This window comes from Dryobates pubescens, chromosome 19 (genome assembly GCF_014839835.1).
Source record: "Dryobates pubescens isolate bDryPub1 chromosome 19, bDryPub1.pri, whole genome shotgun sequence".
Classification (NCBI taxonomy): domain Eukaryota; kingdom Metazoa; phylum Chordata; class Aves; order Piciformes; family Picidae; genus Dryobates; species Dryobates pubescens.
This window is the reverse complement of record NC_071630.1, coordinates 347634-371391: the sequence shown is the minus strand read 5'-3', so window position 1 is coordinate 371391 and position 23758 is coordinate 347634. Positions and strand designations below refer to the sequence as shown.

The following is a 23758-nucleotide window of genomic DNA, read 5'->3' as shown; positions in this document are numbered from 1 at the left end:
AGCCAAGGCTGTGTCCTCTTGACTCTGGCAATTCTCTGCCCCCAAGGCCTGTGAGGAGATGTTATCCTAAGGCACTGGGAGGGCCTCACTGTCTCTTTCCACAGCCCCAGGAAGGCTGGGGACTGTCAGGCCCTTGTCCTCCACTCAGCATCACAAACCCTACAGGGATCCTAAAGGAAGGCTGGAGAGGGACTTTTCATGAGGGTGTCTGGTGACAGGACAGCAGGGAAAGGTTTGAAGGTGAGGAGAAGGAGGTTTAGACTGGGCCTTAGGAAGAAGTTCTGCAGTATGAGGGTTGTGGGACTCTGGAATAGGTTGCCCAGGTAGGATGCCCTCTCCTGAGGGTGTTCAGCCAGTCTGGATGAGGCCTTGAGCAGCTGAGTCTATAGGAGAGGCATCCTTGCCTATGGCAGGGAGGTTGGAGCAGAGGAGCTCTGAGGTCCCTTCCAACCTAGGCCATGCTATGCTGCTATGAAACCCACAGCCCACCCCCACTGCACCTGCAGAGCCTTGACCCACACATGAGGTACAGGATCTGCCTGCCCAGGGGCTGTGCTCAGGCCTTGGCCTTTGTGCTCCAGATACCAGAGCCAGAGTTTGCTCTCCTGCACTTTGCTTTTGTCTGCTGCAATCACAGCCTCTCCTGAGCTGCTCTAATGAGTCCCTGGGGAGGCTTTGGCAGTACTAAGCCTCAGTGGGGCCAATCAGTGCTTCAAGGTACTTTGTGTTTTGCTTCTTACTTCTTGCAGTTTCTTCACTCTTCTCTCAGTACCTGAGGCTCATGGAATGATCCCCAAGTGCCCTGAGGAGCTGTTTGTGTCTTTGTGGTTTACTTCCAGATTTCAAAGTGCACTTCACAAAGCTCAGATTTAGATGGTGTAATGGGTTGAGGCAGATCCCCTCCCCACCACAGGCAGAAATAACGACTCAGAGAAACGGATTGCAAAAGTGATGAAAGTTTAAATAGAAAGCAGTGAACGTTACAGAAAACCCAAAGCGCAGTGACAAAGATCCCATCCCCACCTGAGGGTGCATGCAAAACCCCCAGGGCTCCTTCTTCTCCCTCCCTCTGCTGGGCTAGTCTCAGCTGGCCTGCACACAGTCACAGAAGAATTGTTGCTCTTTGGAAGCAAAGCAAAGCCAAGGCTGAGAAAGTTCCCTCAGCAATCCAAGGCCTCTGGAACCATCTGCTCAGCACACAATGTTGCACACTGTCCTTACTGTTCAGTCACTTGGTCCCCAAGTATTTGCCCAAGAGCACAGGGTGATAAGGAGAGCAAGGATGAAGTATATGAGAATTAGGAGGAGAAGGATGAAAGTAATTATGAGGAGGACAAAGGGGATGATGTGGCAGAAGTGGAGGATGATATAGAATAGGAGAAAAATGATGAGAAGGAGGAGGAGGATGAAGAGGAGAAAGAGGGCAAACCCATATCAGCCCCTCTGTGCCACCCAAACAGCCACATCAGTGCCCTGAGTGGGGGAAAATATTCCCACCCAGCTTGGAGCTGGTAAAGCCCCACTGCCCCCAGCCCAGTGCCCAGCCTTCTGTTAGTGGTGACTGGCAAGAGCTTCACCCTCAGCTCCAACCTCATCTGGCACTGCTGAGTCCACAGCCAGAAGCAGCTGCACCTCTGAGCTGCCTGAGGCAAGAGCTCCACCCAGATGGCCACCTTCAGCCAGCACCGCAGCACCCACACCGGTGCCAGACCTTCACCTGCACAGGCTGCAGCAAAGGCTTCATCTGCAGCTCCACCCTCACCTGGCATATTCACCCCCACGCCAGTGACCAGCGTGCCCCAGGGGACACAGCAATACACCGACCCCTGCACTGCCAGGCCAAACGTGGCCCCCCCGGGGGGCCTTTTGTAGCAGCTGGAACTGCAGTCTCCTTCTTTCCTCAGAAGCAAATGTGCCCCTGCCCTTCTAAGCACCAGCCAGTGCTGAGGACAGTAATGACAGTGCTAAGCCAGCACAGCTAGCAGCAAGACTACAGCTGGGCTGGGATTTGGCTGTTTGTTCCTCAACACTTTGGGTTTCCTAGAGGTAAAAGAAAAACCTCACCCCAAGGATAATGCCTAATTAGAATGGAGACCCCAACCCTAATAAAGTATTGTCTTTGGTTGGTTTTCCTTGGACATTTCTTTCCCATGCTGATGCAGCAGCTCTGTCTGGGTAGATGCTGTTTTTCTACCCTTGTTCCAAGTGACGACCATGGTGCAATGTTGGAGTGAAAACAAAACAAGAAATATTTTTTAATGCCAGCAGCCACAAGGCTCTGGAACCAAAGTGGCTCCGCGCACAGCCCGGCCGGGACTGAAACCTCCCGCGGCTGACAGCAGGCTCCCGGTCCTGCGCACGCTTGCCAGAGCACGATCCTGCCGGAGCCCCCTGCCTACCAGGAGTCCTCCTGCCCCGCAAAAACCCAAAAGGAAGACGAAAAGCCGAGCAGAAAGCTCACAATCCAAGCGGAGCTGTCCCGAGCACCGGCTCTGATTGGCTCCCGAACCAAAATGGCCAAATGATAACAACAAAGAATTCATAGAAAAGAAGGTGGTTAAAAAATAAAAAAAAAAAACACACAAAAATCAAAATTAAAATAGAAAATAGATTAAATAAAATAAACATGTGAATAAAAAGTTAATTAAAATAAAGAATATAAGATCAAAAAATAAAATATTAAAAACTAGATAAAAAATAAGAGAAAATTAAAACTAATAATTGATTAGAATAACAAAGTAAAATAAGAATTTAAAAATTGCAATAACAAAATACAAATAAAAAAGGTTAAATACACAAATAAATTTTAAAATGTCAAAAAAGTAAATTTAAAATAACAATAATACAAATTCAAAGAACAAAACAAATTAATTAAGATAAAATATGAAAATAGCAAGAATCATTTAGTAACAACCACACTACCATGGGTAGGGACTCCTCACACTGGATCAGGTTGGCCAGAGCCTCATCCAGCTTGGTCTTGAACACCTCCAGGCATGGGGCCTTGGCTGCCACCCTGGACAACCCATTCCAGGGCTTCACCACTCTCATGGTGAAGAATTTCTTCCTCACATCCAGCCTGACTCTTCCCATCCCCAGCTTTGTTCCATTCTCCCTAGTCCTGCCATTCCCTGAGATGCTAGGAAGTCCCTCTCCAGCATTCTTGTAGGCTCCCTTCAGATACTGGATGGCCACAATAAGGTCACCTCGGAGCCTTCTTTCCTGCTAACTGCAATCATCGCAATAAACAACAGCAGAAGAATCAAGACCATGAGGACTGCCCATGCAGTCAAACATCGATCACAATAACTGTTATGATAATCTGGGATCAAAAGCATCACTCAGAAGAATGTACCTCAGCACCATGTGAATTAGGACTGAATATGATGGTTGTTTCATTGTTGTGTGATTAGAGAAAATGTTCCTATGGACTTCTATGTTATCTCACCAGTTTGCTAGAATTTTACACACTTAGAGGGAAAATCAAAATCCATTATAACACAATATGCATTTGCACTTTAGGTTGGAAACAAAACAAACAACTAAATACCTAAAAAAACAAAGGGGGGGGAAAGAGAGAATGCCCCATAACAAAAGAAGTCTTTTAATGGTACCAACAAGAGATAGTTAGCTCATGTCAACACCTAGAAACATCAACTTTGCAAAGTGCTGCAACCCTCTCACCACAAGACAGCACAAACACAGCACAACTGTCATGAAAATGACAATCAGCAAACCTGCCTAGCACTGACCTCAACGACTGTCACAGTGTGACTGTTTGAGGCTGTGCCTTTAAGGAAGGGGCACTCTGGCTAAATGTTTATAAATATTTTGTATTCTAAATGAATTTCATTGGCGAATTAAGGGGGAGGTGAGGTCTTAGACCCAGAGCATCTGGAACTTTTCTTCAGTTTTCCTCCCTTCACTCTGATTGTGTTTTATTTGCTGTATATTTCTATATATATTGTAAATACCTGTATATATTGTGTTATATATAATCTGCTTCCTATATATGCTTGTAAATATAGTCTGCTTTCTCCAACTGAATTTAGCTGTGGTTTCTTACTCTGTGGGGGAGGGAGAGCTAGGCCCTCTCTCAACCCACCACACACGATAATCCGAGATGTCAACAGAAAGCATCTAACTTATAGCAGAGTGTTGTGCCTGCTTAACTGTTGTGTGAACATTAAGGGATCAGTATTACTAGGATGAGCAAAAACACATTATTATGTGTAATTTTATATTGGGCAAAGCAATCAAGCTTCTTTGCTCTTGCTGTTTGCCTGCAAGTTTTCTATCTGTGAAGCTAGAGCCTGGCCAGATCTACCTTTACAGATTAAAGAAATCTTGCTACCATTAAACAATTCATGATTTTTGACCATCCTAGAGAAAATAAAGACGCAACATACCCCTAAAGCAGATTGTAAAAGACAGTGCTGAGGATTGGATTTGTGCCTTAATCTCTGTGTGCAATGTGTTCAGGCATAATCAAGTCTTCTCTGTCAATAAGAGGAGTGAAATGTAAAGATCGGAACTAGTAAGATCTAAGTTCTTCTTTACAATGTCTGTTATCTTTGACCATGTATGGTAGGCCATGCTCAGCATAAGTGCAGAAGTGGCTAGCAGTGTAGCAAAACAGTGCTGTGCCTGCAGCATGTAACTAAAGCAGGGCACTGGTAGCTATAAACACAGAGAGTTATCTGGGAATAACAGGACACACACCTGCATCAACAGCCTTGCGTGGCATTAGTAGTGTGACCAATAATCTATAACAGTAGGATGTGTGGTCACTCGTGGGGAGCCAATGAAGCTATACCAATGATGCCCTCCGAGTCTATATAAGCTCTAAAGGTTCCATTAATACACACTATTATTATTATTAGCTCTCCATATTAGCTCTAAATTAGCACTACACAATGCTATACTCGCGCTATAGCCATACAACACTGGAACAATAAAGGAACAATAGTAGATCATATTGGTCATTCATATTGACTTCAGTCTCCATCGCAGACACCTATACATCCCTGTTCCTTGCCCTTGTGAAAACTTGCCTCTGCCATGCATGGCCTGTGAGGAGAAACTGTTTTGAGGCTTTGAGGTTCTTCTAGTCCAAGGGCAGTGGTCAGGGCTTGGCCTTTCTGCTTCAGAGACCAAAGGCAAGTTTTTCAGCCCTGCACTTTGCCTTTGTCTCCCTGCAATCCTGGCCTCTAACAAGCTGCTCTAACAAGTCCCTGGGGAGCCTTTGTCAGTAACAAGCCTCAGTGAGGCCAATCAGTGCTTCAAGGTACTTTGGAGTTTGCTTCCGCCTTGGACTTGTTGAGAGGCTTCTTGGCAGTACCTTGGTAGAGTCTCCTGGCAGTACCTGAGGATGATGTAATCAGCCCCAAATATTCCATGGGGCTCATTAAATACTGCTGAACCTCTAATAATTGCCAAGGTTTCTGCAGCTAATTGGAGAGGTTTTTATTGCACAAAGCATCTGATAAAAAGTATTTTTAAAGGTACATTTCATTCCTTTTCAGCAGCAAACCACAGCAAAACCTGACAAGGTCCTACCCTGGTCACTGCTCATCCTCACTCCCCACTGCCCCCAGCAGAGCCCTGAGCCACAGGTGAGGGACAGGATCTGCCTTGCCAGGGGCTGGGGGTCAGGGCTTGGCCCTTTGGATCAATGAAACCCCTCCAGGCTTCCTCAGCAGCAGAGCCACCTTTAGCTGCTTGTCCTGACCTGTCAGCACTGCTCTCACCACAGCCTGAGGACACTTTCCCTGTAGTGTCCCCAGGTGGAACCTATTAACACTACAAGAAACTTCAGAGTTTGACTCTAACTTTGACTTCTGCAGAGGTTTCATCAGCTTCCTCTCAGTCCCTGAGGTTTACCTGGCGCCAAAGCCACCAGAGGGCTCCTTTAAATGCCCTGGGTGATCACCGGCTGCTGAGCTGGGCTAGGCTCCTGGGCTGCATGGAGCTCTGGCCAGGAGCAGCTCCACTGCACAGCACAGCAGGGCTGAGGGCACTGCCAGGGCATCTCAGGGAGATGAGGAAAGCAGAATGAGCTTCAAGATGGCCAGGACTGGGAGGATGCTGAGAGCTTACTGGAGGAGAAGTCACTGCATCTGCTGACAGGGTGAGTCTGAGGTGCTCTTGAGCCTTTCCTGGCAGGGACAGCTCCAGGCATGAGAGAGATGGGCTGGGGCTGAGGGAAAGCTGCCAAGAAGCCCTGGGGGAGGCTGTGTTCAGGCTGCTCTCTCTGTACTTCTCTGCAGACGTCTCTGGGTGCTGTCTGCTGGGCACTGCTGAGCCTTTCCTTGGGGGGTCAGCACTCTGCTCCCAGAGTCCTTTGATTCTCTTCAGGAGAGAATGTGTCCTGCTCTGTCTCTCAAAGCTGCACCTCTGGTCTGGGACAGGGAAGAGTTAACAGAACTGCCATTTGAAGAAGTGCTGCCCTGCTCTTCTCAGAGCACAGAGAGCTGGGGTGGTCCTAAGGGTTAATTTGGGCATAACATCTGCAAGGCAGCACAGGGGAAAGTGCAGGGCAGAGGGAACAGCCTGATGGGCACAGTAGCTGCACTGTAGCAGAGCCTAGATGAGGCCTTGGCAGCACATGGCCTGAGCTCACCCAGAACAAAGCAGACAGCAAATGCATTTCAGCTGGAGGATTGCTGTGACCCCTGGAGTGCTGCTTCTCAGAGCAGTCTGTCATCAAGTTTTGCTTTCTTTTCTTTCTTAGACATTCCCAGAGGCAGCAGATGGCCAACAGCAGCTCCATCACCCACTTCCTCCTCCTGCCATTCCCAGGCACAAGGCAGCTGCAGCTCCTGCACTTCTGGCTCTTCCTGGCTATCTACCTGGCTGCCCTGCTGGGCAATGGCCTCATCATCACCACCATAGCCTGGGACCACCACCTCCACACCCCCATGTACTTCTTCCTCTTCAACCTTGCCCTCCTTGACCTGGGTGCCATCTCCACCACTGTGCCCAAATCCATGGACAATTCCCTAAGGGACACCAGGGACATCTCCTATGCGGGATGTGCTGCTCAGGTCTTTCTCTTTGTATTTTTGCTTTCAGCAGAGTATTTACTCCTCACCACCATGTCCTATGATCGCTATGTTGCCATCTGCAGACCCCTGCACTATGAGTCCCTCCTGGGCAGCAGAGTTTGTGTCCACATCGCAGCAGCTGCCTGGGCCTTTGGGTACTTCCATGCTCTGCTGCACACAACCAATACATTTTCCCTGCCCCTCTGCCAGGGCAATGCTCTGGAGCAGTTCTTCTGTGAAGTGCCCCAGATCCTCAAGCTCTCCTGCTCCATATCCTACCTCAGGCAACTTTGCCTTACTGTAGCCAGTGTCTGTTTATTCTTTATCTGTTTTGTGTTGATTGTGGTGTCCTATGTGCAGATCTTCAGGGCAGTGCTGAGGATCCCCTCTCAGCAGGGACGTCACAAAGCCTTTGCCACCTGCCTCCCTCACCTGGCTGTGGTGTCCCTTGTTACAAGCACCGGCATGTTTGCCAACCTGAAGCCCTCCTCCATCTCCTTCCCATTCCAGAACTTTGTGGTGTCAGTTCTGTACTCAGTGATGCCTCCAGCAGTGAACCCTCTCATCTACAGCCTGAGGAACCAGGAGCTCAAGGCTGCCCTGAGCAAACTGATCCCTGGATGGTTTCAGAAGCAATAAACTCTTTGTCTTCTCCTGCAGAGCACTTCTGATGTCACTCAGTGCAGGCCCAGCCTGGCTGCTCAAGTTCTGGCTAGTCCTGGTGCTGTTCCCCTTGTGAGAATTTTGTTCCCTCACAAATGTCTTTCTTCAGACCATTTCTGCTTCAGTGTTGTCCTGTCTGGTGTGACCCAGAGACTGCAGACATGAGAAGCTGTGCTCCCTGGGTGTGCTCAGCAGAATAAAGGAACTTGCAGGGAGTAGTTTCTCTGAGTTCCATCCTCCAAGGCTTCTGTGGAGCTGCAGGGCAGTGCCTGTGTGCAGAGGTGGAGGGGCAGAGTCCTAGCACAGCAGCAGTGCCAGGGAGCCCCACAGCTTGGGCTGTCCTCAGCTGCTCTTTCTTCCCTTCTACTCTCTCCTGCTGAGCCTCTGTGCTGGGGCAAGGCCTGAGTGCTCTGGCAGCTTGGGCGTTGTGCTGCTGTGTGGCAGTGCTGGGACTGCAGGCAGGGAGAGGCCAGGGCTGCTTGTGGGACAGAGCTGAGCTCCAGAGCAGCACTGCCATCAGAACAGGAGGTCTCCTCATGCCTTCATATCCCAGCCATTGCAGACTGCACCTATGCAGAGTCCAATGTTTTCCTCTGGTCCATTTCTGATTCAGCACTGCTCTGTCTGCTGTGACCCAGAAATTGCAGACATGAGGAGCACTCTTCCCTGTGTTTTCAACACAATCAAGGACCCTTCAAGGTTTGTTTCTCTGAGCTCCTTCCTGACAGCTTTCTCTGAAGCTGCAGGGCAGTTTCTGTGTGCAGAGTTTAAGAGGTAGACTCCCAATAGAGGTTGCTGGGATCTGATCCTGGGAAGAATGTGTCAGGCTCTTGTCTGTTGTTCAGGACACTTGGTCAATAGACAACGGTCTGAAATTGATGAGGTTCAGGCTACACAGAGAGAGAAACATGAGGATAATCAAACCCTGGAAGCTGTTTTCCAGAGAGTATGCAGGAGCTCTGCCCCAGGAAGTGACCACTACCTATTTGGCTCAAACCCTGAGGAATCTGCTGTGATCCTAGTCAGAGCTGGAGGTTGGTTGAGATACCTCCTGAAGTCCCTTCCAGCCTGACTGCTGCTGTCCTCCCTTGCACTTCATAGCTTCCAATTAGGGAAAGCCCTTGGACTCTCACTGATCACAGCGCTCATTCACATCAAGTGCAGAGCTTTCTCACTGGGTATCCCAGCCAGCACTAACCACATGCTTTGCTTCACTCAAGATCTTCTCTGTTACTGTTGTAATACACTCCCCAAAGAACCTCTGAGCCTCCTGGCCTTGCACTTCTGGGGTTGTACCTTCTGATGGTATTGCTGAGGTTCCTGTGGTATTTACCCTCTTGGGTGGCAACTCCATGGAACAGTTTTCATTCTATGCCTGTAGTGTCCTGCAATCCCCCACACTGTTAACTACTTTGAGGCACTGGCCCTCTAACCTTAAATGCTGTCATGCTGGGATGCCAGTCCACAGGGACCTCCACACATGGGTGGATTTGGCCATCTAAGGCCTCCTGAAGTTTGACAAGGCCAAGGCAGGCAAGGTCTGCACTGGGGCAGAACAACCTCATGCCTCTGGACAGGCTGTGATATGACCAGATGGGCAGTGTTCCTGGAGGGGGGCATGGGAGTCACAATGGAAGCTACATCAGGTGGTGAGGTTCTATGGTGGGTTGAAAGGAAAGGCTCCGCTTTCCCTCCCTCACTGAGAAAGAAACCGCAGCTAAAACTCAGTCGGAGAAAAAGCAGACATATATATTTACAAGCACATATAGGAAGTATATTATATGTAACACCACAAATACAGGGATTTTACAATATATACAGGAATATACAGCAAATGAACTCAACCAGACACCAGACCCCCAACAGAGGGGCTTCCCCTTGTGCCCCCTTCACCCCCCTACCTCCCTTCTCCCCCCAAAGACATAGGAAAAAAAGAGACAAGGGGAGTTAGCAAGGAAGACAAAGGAGGGCCTGGTACAGCAGTTAGTTCTTATCTCTTGGCAAGAAGCCCAGAAGCAGTCCAGCTGAAAGGGACAGTTAAGGAAGAGAAAACTGACAGAAAGTCCCAGCTCCCCTGGGTCCATCACCTCCCCCCTTAATTAGCCAATGAAATTAGTTTAGACTACCAAAATATTTTTATAAACATTTAGCCAGTGTGCCCCTTCCTTAAAGGCACAGCCTCAAATGGTCACAGTCCACCCCTTCTAAACAATTTCATTGGTTGTTTGCACTGTCCATCCAATCGGAAACAATATTTACAGTTCGTGAGTAAAGTTCATAGTCCGTTTCGGCTATACTCAGATGTAGATGATTCAGAAGTCAAAAAAATCAGGAAATAAGAAAATGGAAAACAGTTTGTCTCTCCGCAGACAAAGCGACGAAAAGGGAAACAGGAACACAGGGACTCTCATTTGACTCAGGGCTCTCAGGGTTCTCAGGGTTCGTGCACCGTAGATTCCTCAGGGATTCTTCCTTTGGGTGTGATGTAGCTGTACAACAGTCTGAAATTAAACTCTTTCAGCTGAAGTTAAATTTCTTCGTGGGATACACTGAATTTCACCATTCTCTTGCATTACCCAATAAGTGTGACCCGGACCTTCTGCTGAAACCACCCCTCGGACAGGTTTAGCCTCTCCTGAGGGCGAAAATACCCAAACAGTTTTACCTAACAGATTCTTTTCTCTAACAACAGGAACTCTATCACCTTCTACTTTCTGTAGCAGATCTGAATGTGCCTGTCCAGCTCGGTTCACTGAACCTCTACTATTCACCAGCCAGGTTGCTTGTGCTAAATGTTTTTCCCAGATTTTCAAAGATCCACCTCCCATGGCTTTGAGAGTGGTCTTCAACAAACTGTTGCAGCATTCAATCTTCCCTGCAGCTGGTGCATAGTAAGGAATATGGAATATCCACTCAATACCGTGCTCTTTTGCCCAGCTCTTTACAAGGTTGTTCTTGAAATGAGTTCCGTTGTCTGACTCAATCCTCTCTGGAGTTCCGTGTCTCCACAGGATCTGTCTCTCCAGACCGAGAATGGTGTTGCGTGCAGTTGCATGTGAAACTGCATAAGTTTCCAGGCATCCAGTGTTTGCCTCTACCATAGTAAGCACGTAAGCATAGTAAGCCATTTTGGCTCGATAGCCGGTCAGAACTGCTGCCTCGGGACAGCACCGCTTGCTTTGTGAGTTTCTGCTTGGCTTTTCGCCTTGCTTTCGGGGTTTAGCGGGTCGGGAGGACTCCTGGGGGGCAGGGATTGAGGGGGCTCGTGCTTTTGAGAGCATGCGCGGGAGCGAGAGGCTGCTGTCAGCAGAGGGAGCTCTAAATTCCAGCCGGGCTGTGCGCGCAGCGCCAGTTTGGCTCCAGAGTCTTGCGGCTGCTTGCAAAAAAAATTTTAAAAATGTTTTTGTTTTCACTCATATGCTGCACCATGGTCGTTACTCGGACCAAGGGTAGAAAAACAGCATCTCCCCAGACAGAGTTGTTTCACCAGCATGCTGGAGTCCAGGCTGCCAGCTGCAGAGAGTGCTTCAGCCTGGCAGTTGGAATAGAGGGAGAGGGAGAGGGAGAGGACACCTGTGTCAGGTGTGAGCAGGTGAACTTTCTCCTCAGCCTGGTGGCTGAGCTGAAGGATGAAGTGGCCGAGCTGAAGGAGGAGGTGTCTAGGCTCAGGTCAATAAGGGAAAGCGAAAGGGAGCTAGATTTGTAGGAGAAGGCTCTGTAGATCTTCCCTGCTGAGGGAAGGGCCCCTGGAAATGGAGAGGGATGGACACAGGTCCCTGCCAAGGGTGCCAAGAGAAATCCACCCCGGCCCTCTCCACCTCCTCCGCTGCCCTTGCATAATAAGTATGAGGCCCTGCAGGCTGAAGGCGGTGGGGATGAGAGGGTTGAGGAGCAGCCATCCAGAGGGGAGATCAAGGCCAAGCGGTCCCCGCCGGCTGTAACGACCAGCTCCGGAGAGCAGCCTAAGGCCAAGCAGTCCCCATCAGCTATAACAACCAGCTCCACAAAGAAAAGGAGAAGGGTTATAGTTGTTGGGGACTCTCTCCTGGGGGGTACTGAGGGACCCATATGTCATCCCGACCCATCCCACAGGGAGGTCTGCTCCCTACCCAGGGTGCGGGTAAGGGACATTGCAAGGGGAATCCCCAAGCTCATCAGTCCCTCTGACTATTACCCTCTGCTGGTAATACAGGCTGGGAGTGATGAGATCGACAGGAAGGGCACCAGGGCAATTAAGAAGGAGTTCAGGGCCCTTGGACAATTGATTGATGGGACAGGAGCTCAAGTGGTGTTCTGCTCTGTTCCCTCAGTGGCAGGGAAGTACACTGAGAGGAACGGGAGAACACACACCATCAACAAGTGGCTCAGGGGATGGTGCCAGTGGAGGAACTTTGGTTTCTTTGATCATGGGGCAACTTTTACTGCACCTGACCTGCTGGGTCCTGATGGGTGCATTTATTTAGAAGGAACAAGAGAGTCTAGCACTGGAGTTGGCAGGGCTCATTAGGAGGGCTTTAAACTAGGTCTGAAGGGGGTGGGTGAGGATATCGGTCCCTCTGCAGAGGAAAGAGTAGGGCACAAGGTAGGGTCAATTGAGAGGTCGGGAGCCCAGCTGCAGTGCATGTACACCAATGCAGGCAGCATGGGCAATAAGCAAGAGGAGCTGGAGGTCCTAATCCACCAAGGCAACTATGATATAGTCGCCATCTCAGAAACATGGTGGGACAACAGGCACGATTGGAGTGCTACACTGGGAGGTTACAGGCTCTTTAGGAGGGATAGGCAAGGGAGAAGAGGAGGAGGGGTGGCTTTGTATATTAGGGAGACACTTTCTGCCTCAGAACTTGAGGTGGAAGTTGAGGGAATTGAGAGCCTGTGGGTTAAAATCAGAGGGCAGCCTAACAAATCTGACATCCTGGTTGGAGTCTGTTATAGACCACCCAACCAGGATGAGGAGGCTGATGAATTATTCTACAAACAACTGGAGGCTGTTTCAAGATCATCAGATCTTGTCCTTGTGGGTGACTTCAACCTGCCGGATATCTGCTGGGAACTTAATTCAGCAGAGAGAAGGCTGTCCAGAAGATTCCTGGAGCAAATAGAGGACTGCTTCCTGACGCAGCTGTTAAGCGAGCCTACCAGGGGGCAGGCTCTGCTTGACCTGCTCCTCTCCAATAGGGAAGGGCAGTTGGGAGATGTGACCGTGGGAGGCTGCCTAGGGTGCAGTGACCACGAGATAGTGAAGTTTTCAATCTGCAGGGAGATAGGGAGGAGTACCAACAGAACCTTCACCTTGGACTGCAGGAGGGCAAACTTCAGCCTCTTTAAGAAACTTATTGTAAAGTTCCCTGGGTACCAACCCTCATGAACCTGAGGGGTCCAGGAGGGTTGGACCTACTTCAGAAAGGAGCTTCTTGAAGGCACAGGAACTGGCGGTTCCCATGTGCCGAAAGATGAGCCGGCGGGGAAGGCGACCGGCCTGGATGGACAAGCAGCTCTGGAGGAATTAAGGGAAAAAAGAGGCTGTATCACCTTTGGAAGGAGGGGAAGGCTTCTCGAGGTATGTTCAAGGAAGTGGTTAGATTATGTAGGAATAAAATTAGAGAGGCAAAGGCCCAGTTGGAACTGAAACTGTCCACCTCTGTGAAAGACAATAAAAAGCATTTTTACAAATATATCAACGCTAAAAAGAAGGGCAAGAAGAACCTCCACTCCTTACTGGACCTGGAGGGGAACACGGTGACCGAAGATGAGGAAAAGGCTGAGGTCCTGAACGCCTTCTTTGCCTCGATGTTTAACAGCAAGGTAGGAGTCCAGGATGAGTGGCCTCCTGAGCTGGGTAATTGGGGTCGGGGAGCAGTGTGATGCCCTGGAAATCCATGAGGAATTAGTTGGGGACCTGCTGAGCCACTTGGACACCCACAAGTCCATGGGACCGGATGGGATCCATCCTAGGGTGCTGAGAGAGCTGGCAGATGAGCTGGCCAAGCCGCTCTCCATCATTTTCCTCCAGTCCTGGCTCACTGGAGAGGTCCCAGATGACTGGAAACTGGCCAAGTGTGGTGCCCCATCCACAAGAAGGGACGGATGGAGGAACCCGGAAACTCCAGGCCAGTCAGCCTGACCTCAGTGCCAGGGAAAGTGATGGAACAGATTATCCTGGCGGCAATAACTACGCACCTGAAGGATGGCCAAGGGCTCAGGTCCAGCCAACATGGATTTAGGAAGGGCAGGTCCTGCCTCTCCAACCTGATCTCCTTCTATGATCAGGTGACCCGTCTGGTGGATGTGGGGAGGCCTGTGGATGTAGTCTACCTGGACTTCAGCAAGGCCTTTGACACCGTCCCCCACAGTAAACTGCTGGCTAAGCTGTCAGCTCGTGGTTTGGACAGCAACACTCTGTGCTGGGTTAGGAACTGGCTGGAGGGCCGAGCCCAGAGAGTGGTGGTGAATGGTGCCACATCCGGCTGGCGGCCAGTCACCAGTGGTGTGCCCCAGGGATCAGTGCTGGGTCCCATCCTCTTTAACATCTTCATTGATGATCTGGATGAGGGGGTTGAGTCAGTCATCAGCAAGTTTGCAGATGACACCAAGTTGGGAACAGTTGTTGGTCAGTTAGAGGGTGGAAAGGCTCTGCAGAGGGACCTTGACCGACTGGGCAGATGGGCAGAGTCCAAGGGATGGCATTTAACAAGTCCAAGTGCCGGGTGCTGCACTTTGGCCACTGGCAACCCCATGCAGAGCCTACAGGCTGGGGTCAGAGTGGCTGGAGAGCTGCCAAACAGAGAGGGACCTGGGGGTGCTGATTGACAGCCGCCTAAACATGAGCCAGCAGTGTGCCCAGGTGGCCAAGAGGGCCAATGGCATCCTGGCCTGTATTAGGAATAGTGTGGCCAGCAGGAGCAGGGAGGTCATTGTGCCCCTGTACTCTGCATTGGTTAGGCCACACCTTGAGTCCTGTGTCCAGTTCTGGGCCCCTCAGTTTAAGAAGGACATCGAGACACTTGAACGTGTCCAGAGAAGGGCAACAAGGCTGGGGAGAGGCCTTGAGCATAGCCCTGTGAGGAGAGGCTGAGGGAGCTGGGATTGTTTAGCCTGGAGAAGAGAAGGATCGGGGTGACCTCATTGCCCTCTACAACTACCTGAAAGGTGGTTGTAGCCATGGAAGGGGTTGGTCTCTTCTCCCAGGCAACCAGCACCAGGAACAAGAGGACACAGTCTCAAGCTGTGCCAGGGGAGGTTTAGACTTGAAGTGAGGAGGAAGTTCTTCACTGAGTGAGTCGTTCGTCATTGGAATGGGCTGCCCAGGGAGGTGGTGGAGATCCCCGTCCCTGGAGGTGTTCAGGAGGGAGATTGGACGTGGCACTTGGTGCCATGGTCTAGTCATGAGGTCTGCGGAGACAGGTTGGTCTCGATGATCCTCGGGTCTCTTCAACCTTAATTATACTGTGATATTGTGATACTGAGCAGGATGATGACCCTGGGACAGACTGCCCAGGCTGTGCAGTCAACAGAGACACAGATCAGAGCCTGCTCTGCTGCTCCTTCAGGCCTCTTGCAGGAGGCCTGTCTGTGTCAGGACACTGCTGTGTGCCCCAGCCCTGCACACTCACACTTTGTCTGTTCCCTGCTGTTGGCATCCCTGGGACACTTTCTTGGGCCTGCTCTGGAGAGAAACTTTGGATGAAGCCCTAAGCCTTCAGACTCTGCCCTGAGCAGATCATCTGTCTTTGTGGAACTGCTCTTGGGGCCAGCTCAGTCAGAGTAGTTCCCATGGCCTGTCCCTGCCTGTGGTCACAAGGCTGGCATGCAGCAGAACAATGACCAAGCTGCCACAACACTCAGGCCTTGCACTGACACAGGAGAGGCTGGAATTGGAAAGAGAACAGCCCTGGAAGTCCAGGTGCTGGTGCTCCCTGGAGTGCTGTTGTGCTGGGACTCTGCCCCTCTGCCTCTGCACACAGGACCTTTCCCTGAAGCTCCAGAGGCTTGGAGGAAGGTACTCAGGAAAAAAACCTGTTACTGAAAGGGTCTTTATTTATATCTATCCCCCAAATAAGCACAGGACCTGACCTGAATGCTCTGGAGAAGTCCTGGAGGAAGGATCTCAGGAAGGAAAATGTTAATGAAAGGTTCTTTATTTTAGTAAGCAAAGAAAGAGCAGAGGTCCTGCTGCACAAACTCTTGGTCAGCAAAGCAGAGAATGTGTTAGAAAAGGGATGACAGTTTGATAAAGAGTGAAACACCACCACAACAAAGTGCAGAAGCCAGGCTGGGCCTGCACTGAGTGACATCGGAACTACTCTGCAGAAGAGTTTATTCCTTCTGAAAGCATTCAGGGATCAGTTTGCTGAGGGTAGCCTTCAGCTCCTGGTTCCTCAGGCTGTAGATGAGAGGGTTCACTGCTGGAGGCACCACTGAGTACAGAACTGACACCACCAGATCCAGCGATGGGGAGGAGATGGAGGGAGGCTTCAGGTAGGCAAAGAAGACAGTGCTGACAAACAGGGAGACCACAGCCAGGTGAGGCAGGCAGGTGGCAAAGGCTTTGTGGCGTCCCTGCTGAGAGGGGATCCTCAGCACTGCCCTGAAGATCTGCACATAGGACACCACAATGAACACAAAACAGACAAATGCTAAGGACCCACCAATGACAATTACCCAAAGTTCCCTGAGGTAGGATGTGGAGCAGGAGAGCTTGAGAATCTGGGGGATTTCACAGAAGAACTGCTCCACAGCTTTGCCCTGGCAGAGGGGCAGGGAAATTGTATTGGCTGTGTACAGCGGACCATGGAGAACCCCACAGGCCCAGGCAGCTGCTGCGATGTGGACACAAACTCTGCTACCCAGGAGGGTCTCATAGTGCAGGGGTCTGCAGATGGCAACATAGCGATCATAGGACATGGTGGTGAGGAGAGAAAACTCTGCTGACATGAAAAATGGGAAGAGAAAGACCTGAGCAACACATCCTGTGTAGGAGATGTCCCTGGTGTCCCTTAGGGAATTGGCCATGGATTTGGGCACAGTGGTGGAGATGGCACCCAGGTCAGTGAGGGCAAGGTTGAGGAGGAAGAAGTACATGGGGGTGTGGAGGTGATGGTCCTAGGCTATGGTGGTGCTGATGAGGCCATTGCCCAGCAGGGCAGCCAGGTAGATGGCCAGGAAGAGCCAGAAGTGCAGGAGCTGCAGCTGCCTTGTGCCTGGGAATGGCAGGAGGAGGAAGTAGGTGATGGAGCTGCTGTTGGCCATCTGCTGCCTCTGGCCATGGAGACCTGTGCAAGGAGGGAAAGGCAGTAACATGTTAGGGCACACTTCTCTCAGCCTCATATTGACTTCTGTTCCTGAGCTGCATGAGGAATGGATCAGATCAGTCCCATCACTACCAACCAGTGCTTGATCTCATCACAGCTTCAAAAGCAGCAGGGACACAGAATTGCCATGAAGTTTCGTCTGGTGTCAGAACAGAAAGTGACCAACAGCCCAATCCCAGGGAATAAGAGTCCCATTGTGGTAGGTTGAAATTTGTCCCTAGCATAAGCTTTGCCAGAGCAGCTGACTTAGAAGCAAATGAAGCTGTATTGACAAGCAAGATCTACACTCTGCAATGGAATGCAATGAACAGGTACAAAACATCCAGGACTGACAATATTAGACAGGTATTTACAATTAGCAAACAACAGGAAACCCCCCTGGTCAGAAACCAGGGAAGCTGCTCCACTGCCTCTACCCCCTACACATCCTGTTCCAAGAGAGAAAGGAGTAGTGGAGAGAGAAAAAAAGCGGTGGGTTAGACTTAGCCAAGGGCAGCCAAAGCAGGTGATCTCTCCAGAGAGAAGCAAAACAGCTGAGATCAGAAGAGGAGAGAATTGTTATGGTACAGCTCCTCTGATTTCAGATATTTATCCAATGAATTTGTTTAGAATAATCTTTTCTTTTCCTTTTCACACCCAAGAGTCATCTATTTATTTTGTTTCTACTTTTCTGATCAAAATCTGTAACTAAATTTCAAAGGCATAGCCTAAAACCACCACAGCCATGGAGAGGTGGAGAAACAGGGAGCAGGCCTGCAGTGCTGCAGAGACAGTGAAGGGAAGAGAGAAAGGCAGAGGGAACCTCCACTCCTTGGTTGACAGGGAAGGAAATGTTGTAACACAGGATGAGGAAAAGGCAGAGGTACTTAACACCTTCTTTACCTCAGTTTTTACTAGCTGGAAAGAACGTCTACCAGACAGCTGGCCTGCAGAGGTGGCAGAGGGAGCCAGGGAGCTGCATGGTTTCCCTGTGTTCCATGAGCAAGTGATAGGAGCTCTCCTCAGCACCTTAGACCCCCACAAGTCCATGGGACCAGATGGGATCCATCCTAGGGTGCTGAGAGAGCTGGCAGATGAGCTGGCCAAGCCACTCTCCATTATTTTTCATCAGTCCTGGCTCACTGGAGAGATCCCAGATGACTGGAAGCTGGCCAACGTGGTACCCATCTACAAGAAGGGCCGGTTGGATGAGCCAGGGAATTACAGGCCTGTCAGCCTGACCTCAGTGCCAGGAAAGATTATGGAGCAGGTCATCCTGAGTGCAATCACACAACACTTAGAGGATGGCCAAGGGATCAGGCCCAGCCAGCATGGGTTTAGGAAGGGCAGGTCCTGCCTGACCAACCTGATCTCCTTCTATGATCAGGTGACCCGCCTGGTGGATGTGGGGAGGCCTGTGGATGTAGTCTACCTGGACCTCAGCAAGGCCTTTGACACCGTTCCCCATAGCAAACTCCTGGCCAAGCTGTCAGCCCATGGCTTGGATGGGAGCACACTGCGATGGGTTAGGAACTGGCTGGAGGGCCGAGCCCAGAGAGTGGTAGTGAATGGTGCCACATCCAGCTGGCAGCCAGTCACCAGTGGTGTGCCCCAGGGATCAGGACTGGGCCCCATGCTCTTTAACATCTTTATTGATGATCTGGACGAGGGCATCGAGTCCATCATCAGTAAATTTGCTGACGACACCAAGCTGGGGGCAGGAGTTGATCTGCTGGAGGGTAGAGAGGCTCTGCAGAGGGACCTCGACAGGCTGGGCAGATGGGCAGAGTCCAACGGCATGAGATTTAACACATCCAAGTGCCGGGTTCTGCACATTGGCCACAGCAACCCCATGCAGAGCTACAGGCTGGGGTCAGAGTGGCTGGAGAGCAGTCAGGCTGAGAGGGACCTGGGGGTGCTGGTCGACGGTAGACTGAACATGAGCCTGCAGTGTGCCCAGGCAGCTAAGAGGGCCAATGGCATCCTGGCCTGCATCAGGAACAGTGTGTCCAGCAGGAGCAGGGAGGTCATTCTGCCCCTGTACACTGCACTGGTTAGGCCGCACCTCAAGTACTGTGTCCAGTTCTGGGCCCCTCAGTTTAGGAAGGAGGTTGACTTGCTGGAACGAGTCCAGAGAAGAGCAACAAAGTTGGTGAGGGGTTTGGAACATAAGCCCTACGAGGAGAGGCTGAGGGAGCTGGGGTTGCTTAGCCTGGAGAAGAGGAGACTCAGGGGTGACCTTATTACTCTCTACAACTACCTGAAGGGAGGTTGTAGACAGACGGATGTTGGTCTCTTCTCCCAGGCAAGCAGTACCAGAACAAGAGGACACAGTCTCAGGCTGCGCCAGGGGAGGTTCAGGCTGTATGTTAGAAAAAAGTTCTATACAGAAAGAGTGATTGCACATTGGAATGGGCTGCCTGGGGAGGTGGTGGAGTCGCCATCACTGGAGGTTTTTAGGAGAAGACTTGACAGGGTGCTTGGTGCCGTGGGTTAGTTGCTTGGGTGGTGTTGGATTGGTTGATGGGTTGGACGCGATGATCTTGAAGGTCTCTTCCAACCTGGTTTATTCTATGTATTCTATGTATTCTATGTATGTAGGGGCTGGGGGTGAAGCCTTCTCCTTCCCCAGCTCTGCTCACTGCTGCTCTCAGGATGGAACTGAAAGGCTTTCTTCCTCCTTCTGTGTGCACACTCCAGGATCCTTCAGCTGAGCATCAGCTGCCAAGATGGAGATGCCTCCAGGAGCTACAGCTGCAGTGTCCTGCCCCCACAGCCTCACCATGTCTGTGACTGCAGTGACTTCTCCTCTAGTGAACTCTTGGCATCCTCCCAGTCCTGGGCACCTTGAAGCTCGCTCTGCATTCCTCATGTCCCTGAGATCCTCTGGCAGTGTCCTCATCCCTGCTGTGCTGTGCAGAGGAGCTGCTCCTGGCCAGAGCTGTCTCCTGCAGTGCTGCCTGCTTGCCAGCAGTTCCATCCAGCCCAGGAGCCTGGCCCAGCTCAGCAGCAGCAGACTAGCCCAAGGCATTTAAAGGAGCCCTCTAGTGGTTTTGTTGCCAAGTCCATGAACCTCAGAGACTGAGAAGCTGATGAAACCTCTCCAGAAGTCTAAGTCAGATTCAAACTCTGAAGTTTCTTCTACTCTTAATGGGTCCCAGTGAAGCATACTGGGAAAGGGTCCCCAGAGTCTGCTTAGGGCAGAAGGAGACAGTGGATGCAAGGGAAGCATCACTGGAGGCACTGAAGCATCGCCAGGCTGTGGTGAGAGCAGAGAACTGAGGCAGTGCTGACAGGTCAGGACAAGCAGCTAAAATTAGCTCTGCTGTTGAGGAAACCTGGAGGGGTTTCATTGCTCCACAGGGCCAAGCCCTGAGCCCCAGCCCCTGGCAAGGCAGATCCTGTCCCTCACCTGTGGCTCAGGGCTCTGCTGGGGGCAGTGGGGAGTGAGGATGAGCAGTGACCAGGGTGGGACTTTGTCAGGTTTTGCTGTGGTTTGCTGCTGAAAAGGAATGAAATGTACCTTTAAAAATACTTTTTATCAGATGCTTTGTGCAACAAAAACCTCTCCAATTAGCTGCAGAAACCTTGGCAAGAATTAGATGTTCAGCAGTATTTAAGAGCCCCATGGAGTATTTGGGGCTGATTGCATCATCCTTAGATACTGCCAGGAGACTCTGCCAAAGTACTGCCAAGAAGCCTCTCAACAAGTCCAAGGCAGAAGAAAACTCCAAAGTACCTTGAAGCACTGATTGGCCTCACTGAGGCTTGTTACTGACAAAGGCTCCCCAGGGACTCGTTAGAGCAGCTTGTTAGAGGCCAGGATTGCAGGGAGACAAAGGCAAAGTACAGGGCAGAAAAACTGGCCTTTGGTCTACGAAGCAGAAAGGCCAAGCCCTGACCACTGCCCTTGAATAGAAGAACCTCAAAGCCTCAAAGCAAAGTTTCTCCTCACAGGCCTTTCTGGCAGAGGCAAGTGCCAGAGCCAAGGGGACACAGGCCTTGGTCCTCTCAGCCTTGCCACAGCCCTTGGCCATCCCTACTGCAGCCTCTCTTCCACTGTCCCATGCCTGCAGCTCTTTCTCTTCAGGCTGCTGACACCAATCTTGCTTCCCCATCCATCTCTCCCCCTGCCATTTCCTTCCCTTCCCTGAGCTGTCTCAGCTCTCCCTGCCATTTCCTGACACCTCTGGATGGCCTCATGCATAGCAGCTCTGCCCTTTCAGGGACATTTCTTTGGCCTCACCTCCAGTCTGAACCTACCAGGATGCACTTTGTGCAGGTTTTGGTCTCTTCCTATTCTTGAGAAGAGCTGCATCCTCTCTGAAACCACCTTTCAGCCTTCTACACACTGATATGCTAATGCCCTGAGCCTCCATGCACCAGGCTGAAGCAGCCCAGGTCCCTCAGCCTCTCCACAGAGATGTCAACTGCCATCCTGGCACATCTCCTCTGCAGTCCCTGAAGTTCCTCTCCATTCTTTCACACTGGACATTCCCAAAGCCAGACGTGGCCACAGTAGTGCTGAGTCTGGTGGAGGACAATCTCTGTGTCTCGGTGGCCACACTGCTCCTACCACAGCCCAGCGGCAGTTTGCCTTCTTCACTGTGTTCAGGCTTTGCTCCATCCCAGGGCATTGGGAATGGCTCCTGTCAGAGCCTGTGGTGCCTTTCTGCCTTTGGATGGGTCACAACAGAACGTCCTGTTCCAAACCAACAGGGAAACAGTTTGTACTGAGATAGGGCCCAGTCTGTGCTGAGCTGACATCAGAGTATCCAGTTCATAGGTGGAGGGAGGCAGTAGGTACTGGAAGGGGACCATGGAATGCACTTTGTACTGGAAAGGTATGGAGCAAGATGATCCAGTTTGTGTGGAATGAGGCTGTTCCTATTCTGGGAGGGGACCAGGGGATTCAATTTGTGCTGGCACAAAGTCCAGTGTGTACTGGGAGGGCTCAAGGAGATTCAGTTGATGAGACCCAGACTGGACTGGGAGATGCTGAAATGATGGTGCTTGTACTGGGCTGAGACCACATCTGTGCTGGGAAGTTCAGGAGATCCAGGTCACACTTACAGGTGGCTCAGGCTGTGCTGGGAGGAGTTACAAAGATCAAGTGTGTGCTGGGTGGGGCCCAGGTTGTATTGGAATGGGGCCAGGGAATCCAGCCTGTACTGGGGCATGGTTCAGTGACAGATTTGTGTCTGTGCCTGAGCAAACAGTCTGGGGTCTCCCAAACCCCCTCTTCAAATTACCTTTGATAGCCACCAAGGACACCCTTGATGTTTTTCTCACCCACCTTTAGTTTCTGACAAACAAACTGTACCAGAACCTTTCTTTCTCACCTATGCTCAGTTTGCACAATTGAACTCTCTCTGTTTATTAGAAGGTGAAGGGAAAACTCTGAACACCTCTGGTGACCAAACCAATGTCCTGTGACAAACTCAAGAGATTCCAGAACAGGCAGTGAAAGGTGAGGAGAAGATCTCCTGCCCAGCTGATAGAATGAGGAACTCAAGGTGCTCAAAAAAACGAGCAGGAAGAAGTGATTCAGAGAACTGGAAACACTCAGCAGCTAAGGCTGTGCAGGAGGTATTCTTTAATCCTTTCTGTACAGAGCTAGGCACAGTGCTGGGCACAGAAGGGGCTTCCTCTCCTAACCTCTGCATCTGAATGCAAGTTTTACACAGTCCCTGTGCAGTTAGCTACTCCACATCCATACTAGTTCCTACTCATCTCCACCTGGCTCCTCCCAGCCATACCTGGCAGTGTCCCCTGGCACTGGGCTTGGGAGGCTCTTCCTCTCAGTTGCCTTTTACCTGCTCTCTTGGTTGTTTTTCCCGTTCTGCTCACACCTGCAGGAACAACCTGGGCTGTCCCTGGCCTGCTTTCTGCTTTCGCTACACATTCTTAGAGAAGCATTCCACAGATTTCTCTTCATTTGAACAGGACATTGGTGTCTGGCAGCTTTCTTCCTGCATGGGAAGTGTGCTGGTTTTGCACCAGTGTGGTGGTTTGAGCCTTAACTGGGATTTAAGAGCTCAGATGGGGTGCAAGGCTGAGATTTCCTCCCCCCCTCCTCCCCTCCACTTTCCCAATAGAGAGAAACAAAAAGGGAAGGAGCAAATCCAGTGAGAAATAATTTGGAGTCAGTTTGATGTAGAGAGGTAAAAATTTTCTTGAAACTATATATATGTGTGTATATATATATATATAAAACAATAACAGGAAGGGTTCACAAGGGTAAGGAACAAGGATGGATGGGGAAAAATTACATATACAAAACCAGTCCTTTGAAGTCCTTTGGAGAAGCATGGATGTGGCAGGGAGGAGGAGGACCAGGCCTGACCACATGGAACCAGGAAGCCAGCAGCAACTCTCTTTCATCCCTGTGAGGCAGAAGTAAAAGAGAGCAAATGGCTGCAGTGTCTTCCTGTTTGTAGGCTTGCTGGACAGGGAGGGGGAGTAGAAAGACTAACTCAGTTTCCCAGAGGGAAAACACCTTCCCTGGGGGAGCAAGGCTCTCACAAGACCTCCCCCCCTCTGCTTCCAGGATGGGCATAACCCATCACAGTCCACCCCTCTGTTCCACTCCCACTCTCCTGTCACAGCCCCTTCATCCAATCGTGACATGTGGTACTCGAATCCTCAATGCTAGTCCCTTGTTATCCTGGCTCTCTCCCTCAGGGCAGTCTCTCCCTCTCTGGTGCTGGTCAGTGTAGGTGGTGCTTGAATTGGGCAGAGATATGGAGAAGAATCAGG

General features: G+C 50.8%; 1 protein-coding gene across 1 annotated transcript in view; it reads right to left on the bottom strand.

The window, feature by feature from the left end:
* LOC128898177 (olfactory receptor 14J1-like) overlaps positions 1-16577 on the bottom strand; it is a gene marked incomplete at its 5' end in the record, with an annotated part of 35237 nt that extends 18660 nt beyond the window's left edge. The window contains one exon of the mRNA XM_054170269.1: positions 16116-16577. Coding sequence (XP_054026244.1) covers positions 16116-16577 — 462 coding nt within the window. The remainder of the gene's footprint in view (positions 1-16115) is intronic.
* Positions 16578-23758: the final 7181 nt, after the last annotated feature.